The sequence below is a fragment of the Hyperoodon ampullatus genome, assembly GCF_949752795.1.
Source record: "Hyperoodon ampullatus genome assembly, chromosome: 1".
NCBI classification, from domain to species: domain Eukaryota; kingdom Metazoa; phylum Chordata; class Mammalia; order Artiodactyla; family Ziphiidae; genus Hyperoodon; species Hyperoodon ampullatus.
In genome coordinates, this window is record NC_136914.1 from 60,147,124 (window position 1) to 60,161,532 (window position 14,409).

The 14,409-nt window shown below is 46.5% G+C and overlaps 1 protein-coding gene across 2 annotated transcripts in view; it reads left to right on the forward strand.

Annotated features, from left to right (window-relative positions):
- Positions 1-14,409, forward strand: part of ADAMTS14 (ADAM metallopeptidase with thrombospondin type 1 motif 14) — a gene marked incomplete at both ends in the record, with an annotated part of 91,191 nt that overhangs the window by 48,924 nt on the left and 27,858 nt on the right. Inside the window, 2 exons of one of the 2 annotated variants that reach the window (XM_079712586.1) lie at positions 12,211-12,294; positions 12,999-13,155. In XM_079712586.1, coding sequence (XP_079568712.1) covers positions 12,211-12,294; positions 12,999-13,155 — 241 coding nt within the window. The remainder of the gene's footprint in view (positions 1-12,210; positions 12,295-12,998; positions 13,156-14,409) is intronic. The other variant, XM_079712585.1, reaches the window with a different exon arrangement.

The following is a 14,409-nucleotide window of genomic DNA, read 5'->3' on the forward strand; positions in this document are numbered from 1 at the left end:
TGTTATGTGGAACTCTAACCTGGGTCGGGGGGTCTTGGTCTTGAACTTGGCTGAGGTCGGGGGAGCAGGGAGACCAGACGCAGTGTTCTTTTCTGCCCCATGGGTGTGTCTTGCAGCAATCATGCTTTTTCCCACAACCATTGGAAGCAATTCTTGATCTCCCCTGAGCTGGCAAGCTGGCCTCACCTCTGGCATTTGGGAGACAGCCGTGGCAGGCAGAGGCTGACAGAGCCAGGCCTTGAGTGCACAGCCAGGCTGGAGCCTGTCAGGGAGCAGCTCTGTGTTTATTCCAGAGGGCTGGGGTCCTGGGTCTCTCAGGCAGCCTCATCTCCTTGCTGGGGCACCAGTTCAGGGCTGTGGGTGGAACCCATGTGCCCACAGCCTCTCTGGTTCTGCTGGACACGGCAGCCCTGTACAGCCCCCTCCTTGGCCTGTGCAGAGTGTCAGCGTAGCTCCAGCTGAATCAAAGCCACTGAGGTCCCCACTCAAGGGCTAATAAGGGTGTGTACAGATGAGCCAGGGCCCCAGAGACAGACCAGACCCCTGGAGTGACAGGGCCAACCCTACTTTTGGGGGGGCAGTATATGGGAGAACATTTAACTGCTTCATTTTCATTATCCTTATTTAACATAAGAAGATACCAGACTATCTCATTGTGGAACCCTGCTCGTATCACAGGCTCAAAACTATACATGCATTCTCGTATTTAGGCTGCCTTCCATCTTCCTTACCTGTAGATCCTTTAGTGGGTCCGTGTGCCAGTCACAGTTTTCTTTCACTCGATAATGTCTTTATTTCATTATGGTTCTTAAAAGATGGTTTGCTGGGTCCAGGATTCTAGGTTGATGGCTTCTTTTTTTTTTTTTTTTCCGGTACGCGGGCCTCTCACTGCTGTGGCCTCTCCCGTTGCGGAGCACAGGCTCCGGACGCGCAGGCTCAGCGGCCATGGCTCACGGGCCCAGCCGCTCCGCGGCATGTGGGATCTTCCCGGACCGGGGCACGAGCCCGTGTCCCCTGCATCGGCAGGCGGACTCTCAACCACTGCGCCACCAAGGAAGCCCTGATGGCTTCTTTGTCATGGTGCTTTGATGGTGTTACTTCAGGGTCTCCCTTGTTACTGTTGAAAACCTACTCCCAACGCAATGGTCCTTCCTTGGTGAGTAATCTGTCTTCTGTCTTGCTGCCTGTAAGACATTCTCTTTGACTGATGTGAGCTTAGAGAGGAGTCCCTGGGAGTCCGTGGTGACCATCTGTCTCCAGGAATGGAGCCGATGCGCTCAATGAAACTTCAAGAGGGAGACTTGAGGCCAGATGGGGAGGTGGACAGGAAGGCCGAATGGGGCTCATGGCCCAGAGAGCTTTCTAATGGCCGAGAGTGCCCTGTTGCTGGAGGTGTGCGGGCATGGGCTGAGAAGAAACTCCCCATCACGTGGGGATTGGCCTCAGTTACCTTGACTGCCAGTGACCTTGGGGCTCTCTTGGTGGCTCCACACGGTTCCCGCGTTCCTCTCTCCTGCATCAAGCCTCTGCCCATCCCCAAAGGGTCAATGACCTTCTCAGTCAAGGATCATTCTGGCTCCTCCAGTAAGACCTGTCTGACCCTCCTTCCCACAAGCACCCTCTTCCTCTCCCCTGACCCCCGGGGTGGGGCACGAGGGGTCTGCGCCACAGAGATTAATACACCAGTGACCGGAAGCCTGTGGTGTCCAGATTATTTCAGAGCGCTGAGTGGTCTCTCCAGATGGTATGTCCCTTTCTGCTTGCTCAGTATTTGCATCTGGGCCAGTTACCTGGGAGTGGGAGTCGGTGTCAGGAGGCCCCACTCAACCCCCTACCTGTACTGGACACTCAGGCTCTGATTCTTCCTCCTGCTCAGAGAGCAGCAGCCCCCTTTCCAGTTCTGTGAGTACCTCCCAGTGTCCCGGCCTGGAGATGCAGTGTAGAGCAGGGGTCACTGCAGCCCGTGAAGAGTGGCTTTGGCCGGCGGAGTGTGGGACAGAAATGAGTAATGTGGCAGGATTCTGGCAGCAATCTGCCTGGTCCACTTTGGAGACAGAGGAGAGCAGGAAGGCAATGGCCTGGGTACGCTAGATGGCCAGAGGCCCTGCAGATGCCCCGCCCATGTACCCAGTGACTGCTCCCTTCCCCTGCCCTGGGGTCACTGGTGGGTTTACACATGTATACAAGGTGTACAGATGTGGCTGTGTGGAGCGTGCATTGCTTGTGACCCCATCCTTGGTCTGCACTCTTACAGGGCACCATCAGGGAGGTATGAGACACTGGCCACACCCTTGTGTAGAAGGAAGGCCATGTACTGGTGTTGCAGGGGCTGAGATGTTGGGCTTATTTGAGTCATCCTACTGCAGATCGAGTGTCGGTTCAGTGGGTCAGCAAAGAGTACTCAGGTTGGAATTCTGTGAGGGAGAAAATGTGTGCGTGTTCTCCTAGGGTGAGTCGGGGCAGGCGGGTGGAGAAGGACATCATCTATTTATGCATTTGGCCACTTTGCTCCCATGATGTCTTTGCTCCTGCAGGAGAGGGGAGGAGGGTGGAGGGAGGTGCTCCCACCCATCGGACTTGCCACTGTTATGTGTGATGGGGTTTGTGGGGCCTGCTGTCCCCCAGCAGGCACTGGTCTCTGGTCTCAGTTGGGGTCAGACATGGGTGCCAGGCAGGCCCTTGGGGGAAGCCTGGTGCTGGCTGCTCTGGAGTCTGCACGCTCATGGGTTGGGGCAGCTGCCAGGTGTGGGAGAGTAGACTGGGCCTCTGTTCTTGTGTCCCAGGAGGGGTGCGTCAACACAGGAGCAGACCTCTGGTCCCCCTGCTGGCCTTCCCCTCCCCATGGGACTCTCGTATGTAGGGTTGGCCACACTGTCCCTCTCCATCGGGTAGACAGCAGTCCCTTTGTGGGTTGTAGGCTGGTTCCTTTGCTCATGAGCTGAAGGGCGTGGAGAGGTGAAACGGTGAGAACAGGGTCATGCATGAATCTCCATCCCCGCTCCCGGGAAGCCATGTGGGCAGGAGTCAGAGGCTGGTTCCACTTCTGCCTCCATCATTGACCATGCCCGTGGGCCTCTCTGCCTGTGGGGCTCACTCATAATCCCCAGATGTTGAGTTGGCATGAGCATCCACGTGCCAGCCTCACGACAGCCATTATGATCCCCAGTCTACAGAAACAGAGGTTCTAAGGAGTTACCTGATGTGCCCCAAGGCATCCAGATCCTAAGAGGCAAGGCTGGGGTTTGAACCCAGGACTCTGGCTCCTGGCAGCTACACTGCTGTGTACTGACACTGACTTGCTGACCACGTCATTTCTCCTCCTGGACAAGTCACTTCTCCTAGGGGAGTAGTTACGTAAGTGATGGCCCATCACCTGTAGACATTAGAGGTGATGCTTTTAAATCCACAGAATGATGCTTCAGGAAATAAGAAAAATACAAACAGTATATTCAGCATGATTCCAATTTTGTAAAAATCACACACACACACACACACACACACGCACACGGCAGGAAGCCGTGTTAACCATAGTTATTATATATCTGGCTAATATATAATAGGAGACAACTTTTTTTCTTTTCATAACTTGGGAGCTTTTTTTTTTAATTGAAGTATAGTTGATTTACAATGTTGTGTTAATTTCTGCTGTTCAGCGAAGTGATTCAGTTATACATACATACATTCATTTTTAATATTCTTTCCCATTATGGTTTATCATAGGATACTCAGTATAGTTCTCTGTGCTATGCAGTAGGACCTTGTCGTTTATCCATTCCATATATAATAGCTTACATCTGCTAACACCAACCTCCCAGTTCATCCCTCCCCCAACCCCCTCCCCCTTGGCAACTACAAGTCTGTTCTCTGTATCTGTGAGTCTGTTTCTGTTTCTGTTTCATAGATAGGTTCATTTGTGTTGTATTTTAGATTCCATATATAAGTAATATCATATGGTATTTGTCTTTCTCTTTCTGACATACCTCACTTAGTATGGTAATCTCTAGTTGCATTCATGTTGCTGCAAATGGCGTTATTTTGTTCTTTTTTATAGCTGAGTAGTATTCCATTGTATATATGTACCACATCTTCTCTATCCATTCATGTGTCGATGGACAGTTAGTTGTTTCCACATCTTGGCTATTGCGAATAGTGCCTCTGTGAACATAGGGGTGCATGTATCCTTTTGGATTAGAGTTTTGTCTGGATATATGCCAAGGAGTGAGATTGCTGGATCATATGTAATTCTATTTTTAGTTTTCTGAGGAACCTCCATACTGTTTCCCACAGTGGCTGCACCAACTTACATTCCCACCAACAGTGTAGGAGGGTTCCCTTTTCTCCACACCCTCTCCAACATTTATTGTTTCTAGACTTTTTAATGATGGCCATTCTGACTGGTGTGAAGTGGTACCTCTTTGTAGTTTTGAATTGCATTTCTCTAATAATTAGCTATGTTGAGCATGTTTTCATGTGCCTATCGGCTATTTGTATTTCTTCTTTGGAGAAATGTCTATTTAGGTCTTCTGCCCATATTTCTATTGGGTTGTTTGTTTTTTTGTTGTTGAGTTGTATGAGCTGTTTGTATATTTTGGAAATTAAGCCCTGTCGGTCATATTGTTTGCAAATATTTTCTCCCATTCTGTAGGTTGTCTTTTCATTTTTTTATGGTTTCATTTGCTGTGCAAAAGCTTGTAAGTTTGACTAGGTTCCATTTGTTTATTTTTGCTTTTATTTGTATTGCCTGGGGAGACTGACCTAAGAAAAACATTGCTATGATTTATGTTAGAGAATGTTTTGCCTAGGATCTCTTCTAGGAGTTTTATGGCATCGTGTCTTATGTTTAAATCTTTAAGCCATTTTGAGTTTATTTTTGTGTATGGTGTGAGGGTGTGTTCTAACTTCATTGATTTACATGCAGCTGTCCAGCTTTCCCAACTCCACTTGCTGAAGAGACTCTTTTTCCCATTGTATATTCTTGCCTCCTTTGTTGAAGATTAATTGACCATAGGTGTGTGGGTTTATTTCTGGGTTCTCTGTTCTGTTCCACTGATCCATATGTCTGTTTTTGTGCCAGTACCATGCTGTTTTGATTACTGTAGCTTTGTAGTATTGTCTGGAGTCTGGGAGGGTTATGCCTTCTGCTTTGTTCTTTTTCTTCACGATTGCTTTGGCAATTTTGGGTCTTTTATGGTTCCATATAAGTTTTAGGATTATTTATTCTAGTTCTGTGAAAAATGTCATGTGTAATTTGATAGGGATCGCATTAAAAATCTGTAGATTGCTTTGGGTAGTATGGCCATTTTAACAATATTAATTCTTCCTATACAAGAGCATAGATGTCTTTCCGTTTCTTTGAATCATCTTCAGTTTCCTTTATTAATGATTTATAGTTGTCAGCATATAAGTCTTTCACCTCCTTGGTCAGGTTTATTCCTAAGTATTTTATTTTGGGGGTTGTGATTTTGAAAGGTATTGTTTTTTTACATTCCTTTTCTGATATTTCATTGTTAGTGTAAAGAAATGGAACCAATTTCTGTATGTTAATCTTGGATCCTGCTACCTTGCTGAATTCATTTATCAGTTCTAGTAGTTTTTGTGTGGAGTCTTTAGAGTTGTCTCTATATAGAATCATGTCATCTGCCTATAATGACAATTTTACCTCTTCCCTTCCAATTTGGATACCTTTTATTTCTTTTTCTTGTCTGCTTGCTGTGGCTAGGATTTCCAATACTATGTTGAACAGAAGAGGTGAGAGTGGACATCCTTGTCTTGTTCCAGATTTTAGTGGGAAGGCTATCAGCTTGTCACCATTGAGTATTATATTGGCTGTGGGTTTGTCATAAATAGCTTTTATTATATTGAGATATGTTCCCTCTGTAGCCACTTTGGTAAGAATTTTTATCATAAATGGATGTTGAATTTTGTCAAATGCTTTTTCTGCATCTATTGAGATGATCATGTGGTTTTTGTCTTTTCTTTTGTTTATGTGATGTATCACATTGACTGATTTACATATGTTGAACAATCCTTTTGAACTTGGGATGAATCACACTTGGTCGTGGTGTGTGATTATTTTTATGTGTTGTTGGATTCGGTTTGCTAATTTTTTTTTTTTTTTTTTTTTTTTTTGCGGTACGTGGGCCTCTCACTGTTGTGGCCTCTCCTGTTGCGGAGCACAGGCTCTGGACGCGCAGCCTCAGCAGCCATGGCTCACGGGCCCAGCCGCTCCGCGGCATGTGGGATCCTCCCGGACCGGGGCACGAACCCGTGTCCCCTGCATTGGCAGGCAGACTCCCAACCACTGCGCCACCAGGGAAGCCTGGTTTGCTAATATTTTGTTGAGACTTTTCGCATCTATATTCACCAACGATATTGGCCTGTAATTTTCTTTTTTGGTGGTGTCTTTGTCTGGTTTTGGTATCAGGGTGATGGTGGCTTCATAGAATGTCTTTAGGAGTGTTCCCTCCTCTTCAATTGTTTGGAAGAGTTTGAGAAGGATCAGTATAAATTCTTTTTTGTATGTTTGGTAGAATTTGCCTCTGAAGCCATCTAGTCCTGGACTTTTATTTGTAGGGAATTTTTAAATTACAGATTCTATTTCAGCTCTAGTGATTGGTCTGTTCAAATTATCTGTTTCTTCTTGATTCAGTTTTGGTGAGCTGTATGTTTCTAGATCCTTGTCCATTTCTTCTAGGTTGTCAAATTTGTTGACATATAAATTTTTGTAGGGTTTTTTTAGGGTTTTTTGTATTTCTGTGGTATTCATTGTTTTGTCTCCTTTTTCATTTCTTATTTTATTTATTTGGGTTCTCTCTCTTTTCTTCTTGGTGAACCTGGCCAGAGGTTTGTCAGTCTTCTTTACCCTTTCAAAGAACGAGCTCTTGGCTTTATTGATTTTTTTCTATTTTTTAAAAAAATATTTATTTATTTATTTATTTATTTGGTTGTGCTGGGTCTTAGTTGCGGCAGGTGGGTTCCTTAGTTGTGGCTCGCAGGCTCCTTAGTTGTGGCTCGTGGGCTCCTTAGTTGCGGCATGCATGTGGGATCTAGTTTCCTGACCAGGGATCGAACCTGGGCCCCCTGCATTGGGAGCGCGGAGTCTTAACCACTGCACCACCAGGGAAGTCCCTCTATTGTTTTTTAAATCTATTTTATTTATTTCCCCTCTGATCTTTATTATTTCCTTCCTTCTGCTGACTTTAGGTTTTGTTTGTTCTTCTCTTTCTAATTCTTTTTTTAAAAAATAAATTTATTTATTTTTGGCTGAGTTGGGTCTTTGTTGCTGTGCGCGGGCTTTCTCTAGTTGCGGCGAGTGGGGGCTACTCTTCGTTGCAGTGCGCAGTCTTCTCATTATGGTGGCTTCTCTTGCTGTGGAGCACGGGCTCTAGGTGTGCAGGCTTCAGTAGTTGTGGCTCACGGGCTCTAGAGCGCAGGCTCAGTAGTTGTGGTGCCCGGGCATATTTGCTCCGCGGCATGTGGGATCTTCCCAGACCAGGGCTCGAACCTGTGTCGCCTGCATTGGCAAGCAGATTCTTAACTACTGTGCCACCAGGGAAGCCCTCGTTCTAATTCTTTTAAGTGGTAGTTTAGGTTGTTTATTTGAGATTTTTCTTGTTTTTTGAGGAAGGCCTGTATCACTATGAACTTCCCTCTAAGAACTGCTTTTGCAGCATCCCATAGATTTTGTATGGTTGTGTTTTCATTGTCATTTGTCTCAAGGTGTTTTTCAATTTCCTCTTTGATTTCATTGTTGACCCATTGGTTTTTTAGTAGCATGTTGTTTAGTTTCCGTGTAATTGTTTTTTTATCATTTCTTTTTTTGTGGTTGATTTCTAGTTTCATGCTGTTGTGGTCAGAAAAGATGCTTGAGATAATTTCTATATTCTTAAATTTGTTGAGGCTTGTTTTGTGCCCTAGTATATGGTCAATCCTAGAGAATGTTCCATGTGCACTTGAAAAGAATGTGTATTCTGGTTATTTTGGATGTAATGTCCTGAAAATATCAATTAAGTCTTAACTGTTCTGTTGTATCATTTAGGATCTCTGTTGCCTTATTGATTGTCTAGAAGATCTGTCCATTGATGTGAGTGTGGTGTTAAAGTCTCCTCTTATTATTGTATTCTTGTCAGTTTCCCCCTTTATGTCTATTAGTATTTGTTTTATTTGTTTGGGTGCTCCTACATTAGGTGCATTAATGTTGACAAGTGTAAAATCCTCTTCTTGTATTGATCCTTTTATCATTATATAGTGTCCTTCTTTACCTTTCTTTATGGCCTGTATTTTAAAGTCTATTTTGTCTGATATGGGTACTGTGACCCCCCACTTTCTTTTCATTTCTGTTTGCATGAAATATCTTTTTCCATCCCCTCACTTTCAATCTAGGTGTGTCCTTAGCCCTAAAGTGGGTCTTTTGTAGGTAACATATTGTAGGCTCTTGCTTATTTATTTATTTTTTTATCCAATCTGCCACTCTGTGTCTTTTGATTGGAGCATTTAGTCCATTGACATTTAAGGTACTTATGAATAGATATGTATTTATTGCCATGTTAACCTTGTTTTCCTGTTGATTTTATATTTCTTCTCTGTCCCTTTCTTTTTCTTTTTGTTTTTTCTTTTGTTGCTTGATGATTTTCTTTTGTGTTATACTTATGTTCTCTTCTTTTTGTTTTTTGTATGTTTTTGAGTTGTGGTTACCCTGTTTTTCAAGTATGTTAACCCCATCCTGTTTCTACTTGCCTTAGACTGGTAATCATATAGACTCAAACACATTCTAGGAAATGAAAAAAAAATCTACATTTTCTTACTCTCCTCCCCTACTTTTCATGATTTTGATGTCCTTTTACATCTTTGTATTCATCCTTTTGCTATTCATTGTGGTTATCATCACTTTCACAGAAATTTTTTGATTTGATTTTTAATCTGTGGACTGGTTTATTTAGGTGATTTGCTTTCCAATTGTGATTTTCTCTTTCCTATATATTCTTACTTCTTCTCTATTTAGAGATGACCTTTCAATATTTCCTTCAGGATAGGTTTTGTATTTCTGTATTCTTTTAGTTTTTGCTTCTCTGAGAAATACTTTATCTCTCCTTCTATTCTAAATGATAGTCTTGCTGGTTAGAGTATCTTAGGTTGCATATTTTTCCCTTTCAGGACTTTGAATATATCATGCCGCTCTTCTCTGGCCTGCAATGTTTCTGTAGAGAAATCAGCTGATACCCTTTTGGGGATTCCCGCGTAATTAACTCTTTGTTTTTCTCTTGATGGCTTTAGAACCCTCTCTTTAACTTTGTCATTTTTATTATAATATGTCTTAGTGTACGTGTGTTTGGGTTTATCTTGTTTGGGACCCTCTATGCTTCCTGTACCTGGATATCTGTTTCCTTCTTTAAGTTTGGGAAGTTTTCAGCCATAATTTCTTCAAATACATTTTCGATCCCCTTTTGTCTTTCTTCCCCTTCTGGAATCCCTATTATGCATAGATTGGCACACTTTATAATATCCCATAGGATATTATATTATCCCATAGGATATTATCGCATATCCCATATGCATAGATTGGCACGCTTTATATTTTTCCTTTATATTATCCCATAGGCACACTTTATATCATCCCATTGGCACACTTTATATTATCCCATAGGTGGATTGGCACACTTTATCTTATCCTATAATATATTATCCCATATAATATATTATCTTATATTGCTTCCATTTTTTTTTCATTTGACTTTCTGTCTGCTATCCTGATTGGGTGATTTCCATTGTTCTATCTTCCAGGGCACTTATTCATTCTTCTGCATAATTTATTCTGCTATTCATTGCCTTCAGTTGCCTTTTCGTCTTGGCAAATGAGTTTTCTAATTTTTCTTGGTTCCCCTTTATAGTTTCTAGTTCCTTTTTACAGTACTCTGCATTTCTGTCGATAGCCTTTCTTAATTCCTTCAGTATTTTCATTATCTCCTTTTTGAAATCGGTGTCTATTAGAGTGAAGAGGTCTGTTTCATTGTTCGTTCCTTCAGGTGAATTCCCTTGGTCTTTCAACTGGGAGTGGTTCCTTTGCTTCTTCATTTTACTTATATTTCTCTTAATTCTGTGAGTTTAGGAGAAACAATTATCTACTGTGGTCTAGGAGGGCTATTTATATGTGGGAGTGTCCCTGTGTAGCTTGTGTGGGTTTAATATTTTTGGTGCGAGGGCTGTTTTTAGTATGGATGCATGTTGCCTCTTTCCTCAGCGTGTGCTGGCCGTTATCCCCTTGATATAGGGTGTGCCGATGCAGCGGCTGGTGCCTGATCATGGGGTTATTGGCAGCGGTGGCAGCTCACGCGCACACTTGGAGCACACCGTGGGAGCAGAGGCAGCTCACCACCGCTCCTGGAGCCCGTGTAGGCAGTGTCCTGCTGCCTGAGAGCTCACACAGGGAAAAAGGCTGGAATAGCAGGTCCTCTCCTTGCCCACACACACCGCCCACACAGTGGCGCTTGACCTCTAAGGTGGCCCAGGCTTTCTCTGTGTACACCTCCAGTTGTGGTTGCACCAGACTCCAGCCCCTCAGGGTGTTCCCATGCAGCCCACCCTAGTCCTCTCCCCAGTCTGATCTCTGAAGCCCAAGCTTCCACACCCAGCCCCCGTCCACACTGGTGGCCACGTGTCTCAGGCTGGGGAGTGCAGAGCGATGGCACTGACCATCTGTGCGGGTTTCTCTGCATTCTAGCTGCTGCAGACCCATTGCTGAGTTCTCCTCCGAGGCTCTGAAGCCCCCCTCTGTCCCTGCTGATCTCCCCACCAGTGAGGGGACTCCTCAGGTGCTGGAACATTTCCTCTTTGACAGCTCCCTCCCAGGGACACAGGTCCTGTTCTGATTCCTTTTTCACTTTCCTTTTTTGTTTTTTTTCTTTTTTCTTTTGTCCTACCCAGTTGCATGGAGATTTTCTTGTCCTTTCAGAGCTCTGAGCTCTTCTGCCGGCATTCAGTAGATATTCTATGAAAATCATTCCACATATAGATGTATTTTAGATGTATCTGTGGGAGGAGGTGAGCTTCATGTCTTACTATTCCGCCATCTTGATCGCCTCAGACTTTTTTGGGGTATTTTTCAGAGTTTTTAGAGTGAAATATTTTATATCCAGGAATAAAAGTTATTTAAAACAAAAAAGATGGGGCTTCCCTGGTGGCACAGTGGTTGAGAGTCCGCCTGCCGATGCAGGCAACACGGGTTTGTGCCCTGGTCTTGGAGGATCCCACATGCCGTGGAGCGGCTGGGCCCGTGAGCCATGGCCGCTGAGCCTGCGTGTCCGGAGCCTGTGCTCCACAATGGGAGAGGCCACAGCAGTGAGAGGCCCGCGTACTGCAAAAAAAAAAAAAAAAAAAAAAAGATGGACTTGTCCAGTGGGACCACTCAGGAGATTGGCATCTTCAGGAGTGGGTGAACTGCCTGTCCTTGGGGGTGGGCAGGCAAAGGTGGTGTCCATCTGTTATGGACACAGTTCCGGGACTTCCTGAACAGGGGAGTGGCTGGGGGCTGCGTTCTTCGATGAACTGTGCCATGACTGCCCCAAAGGTCCCTGAGCCTGTAGGAGAAGGGAATAATCCAATGCACTGCTCCTCTCCTTAAACTTGACCGTGCCTGAGAATCACTGGGGATCTTGTTCTAACTCAGACTCTGACTCAGGAGGTGGGCCCAAGACTCTGCATTTTTAACGAGCTCCAGGTGATGGTGCTGCTGCTGGTCCAAGGCCCTAGAGCCACTTTCCTCCTGGATTTGCCCTGGAGGAGTGCCCAGGCACTGCAGAGCAGACGGGTGATTCCAGAGGCAATTGGAAAGGTACACAGGGCTGTGAGGATGAGTGACCTGAGCTGGGTGACATTTCTCAAAGGACTCTTCAGAGATATAAAAAGACAAGATTCCATCCAAGTTGTTGGGTTTGAGACCAGGTCCCCTCATGCTTTGGCTTCGTGGAAAGAGCTCAGTGTTGGAATTTGGTGGGCCAGGATTTGAAAACCAGTTGTGCAGCTTGTTAGCTGTGTGTCCTTGGGCAGGTCATCTTGCCTCCCTCTGCCTCAGTTTCTTCATCTGAGGATAGGAATGCCTGCCAGATAAAGCCATGGTAAGGATGAAGCAGGATAACGTGTCAGATACCTCGCATGCAGTGGGCCTTTAATGAACTTTTGCTTCCCCTAACACCACATGCTCATCTCTTCTTGAAGGTGGATGAGATTTACCACGATGAGTCCCTGGGGGTCCACATAAACATCGCCCTTGTCCGCTTGATCATGGTTGGCTACCGACAGGTAAACCCCCGTGTCAACAGGCAGTGTTTGAGGGAGAAGGGGTGGGGGGCCAGAGCATCAGACCAGCTAAGGTATCGGGGAGGGATAACAGCATCTAGGAAACATTTTGTTTCCAAAATTAGAACCCCAAAACCATTAGAATTGAGGTTTCAGTGGCGGAGGCATCTGGGTTGGTAAGCGGGGACTTATGAATTCCCTCCAATCAGGTAAATGGACAGTCCTCAACCCGTACAGCTGGAGGTCCTGCTCCATGAATCGATGGGGAAAGTGGGGCTTAGAGGGGGAGCCAGTGACCGAGACGAGTCCTGCTAGGGTTGTGGCCGGGGGTTCTGGACTCTGTTGCTTGTTTTCCCCCATACGGGAGTAAAAACAGAACTCTCCTCTAGGGGCTGTTGTGGAGATTAATGACAATGAATGCATAGAGGAGATGTTCAGTACAGCACCTGCCTGTGGGTTACTTGAGGAATTAGCAATAATGTGAGTTCTCAGCAGACAAGTGCCCCAGCACAGGGCTTGGCACAGGAACGTTCCCTAAAACGGAACGGGGCTGTGTGCCAGTGGCAGCCGGAGCCGGGACAGTGGTGACCTTGGGGTAGGCCCTGCTGTCCTGCCGGCCTCGGTGTCCCCTGCTGCTGGGAGCACAGTGCAGGGTGCCTGCTGTGGTCTGTGGGCTCTGACCGGCACTGTGCTCTCTGGCCCCCCAGTCCCTGAGCCTGATCGAGCGTGGGAACCCTTCTCGCAGCCTGGAGCAGGTGTGTCGCTGGGCGCACTCTCAGCAGCGCCAGGACCCCGGCCACGCGGAGCACCATGACCACGTCGTCTTCCTCACCCGGCAGGACTTTGGGCCCTCAGGTACGCAAGGTACTGTATTTGCCGTGGCCAGGTGTGTGCAGCTGCAGGGCAGAGGCCAAGGCTGTCTCTGGGGCCAGGTCTTCTGGCAACAAAAAGATCCTTGGGACTTTGGAGACAGGACCTGGCTGGACAGGTAGGCGAGCTTTGGAATGGTTTCTCAGGGGCCAGGGGAACTGAAAGGGCCCCGCTCTGGTCCCTGCTGCCTTGGTTGAGCCTGCAGGTCGCTGTGAGTCAGGCCTTAGGCCCTGTGATCACCATCCCGGAGCCTGGCTGCTCGAAGACCTCAGTGATCTTCAAGATGCTTCTGCCCACATTGGATCCTTCTGTCCTCACTGCAGGCCGCGGGGCACCTAGGGCGGGGCTGGTGTGTACTTCCGAAAGGAAGGCCCTGCTCTACCTCTCCAGCCTAGTGATCCAAACTCATTCATCTCCTGAGATTCTCCCAACTGTGGAATGGGAGAAATAGTAGTATTTGCCTTCCTCCATTCCCGGGCTGCTAAGAGGGCTGAGGGATGCATCCAATGTCTGTGACAGAGGATGGCTGAAAGCGCTCTGCGGACATAGGAAGCTTTGATCACCCCCAGGTTTCTGTATGGGGAAACCAAGGCACAGAGTGGCAACGAGGCTTGCCTAGGCCTCACAGCAGAGAGGAGACAAAGCTGAAACTCAGACTGGATCTCCAAGCTCCAAGTTGAGGGCTTTGTAGTGTTTTCTGGTTTGATGCTAGAAGAGAGTCAGCCTCTACTAGATGGACTGCTTGTCTGAATCCCTGAAGCCCCAAAGGCAGGCTTGTACGCACACAAACAGATTTACACATGTACATGCATACAGACACACGCATGTACAGACACATGCATACTCATGCACAGACACACATGTGCAGACACACAGACACATGTGCACACAGACACACATACATGTGTGTACTTGCATGCCCTGTAGAGCACATCCAGACCTCCAGGACAATCGGGACCCAAGAAGCCTTCTCACCACAGCTTCTTGTTACGCCCCCAAAACCATCTCAAATAAGAGAGGACTTCAGCAATTCCAAAGACAGGGAATAGCTATCTGGTCATGGTTGGCTGAAAGCCCGAGGCAGGGAGCGCTCTCTACCATCCTCACCTCCTCAGATGTCTTCCCCAGCCCAGGCTGCCCTCCCAGCTGATTACGGGCCCTGGGGAGGCGGGGAAGCAGCCCCCGTAGATCACGGGCCTCACACACAAAGCTGCTTACTCAGTGCCACGTGCCGGCCCCCTGCACTGC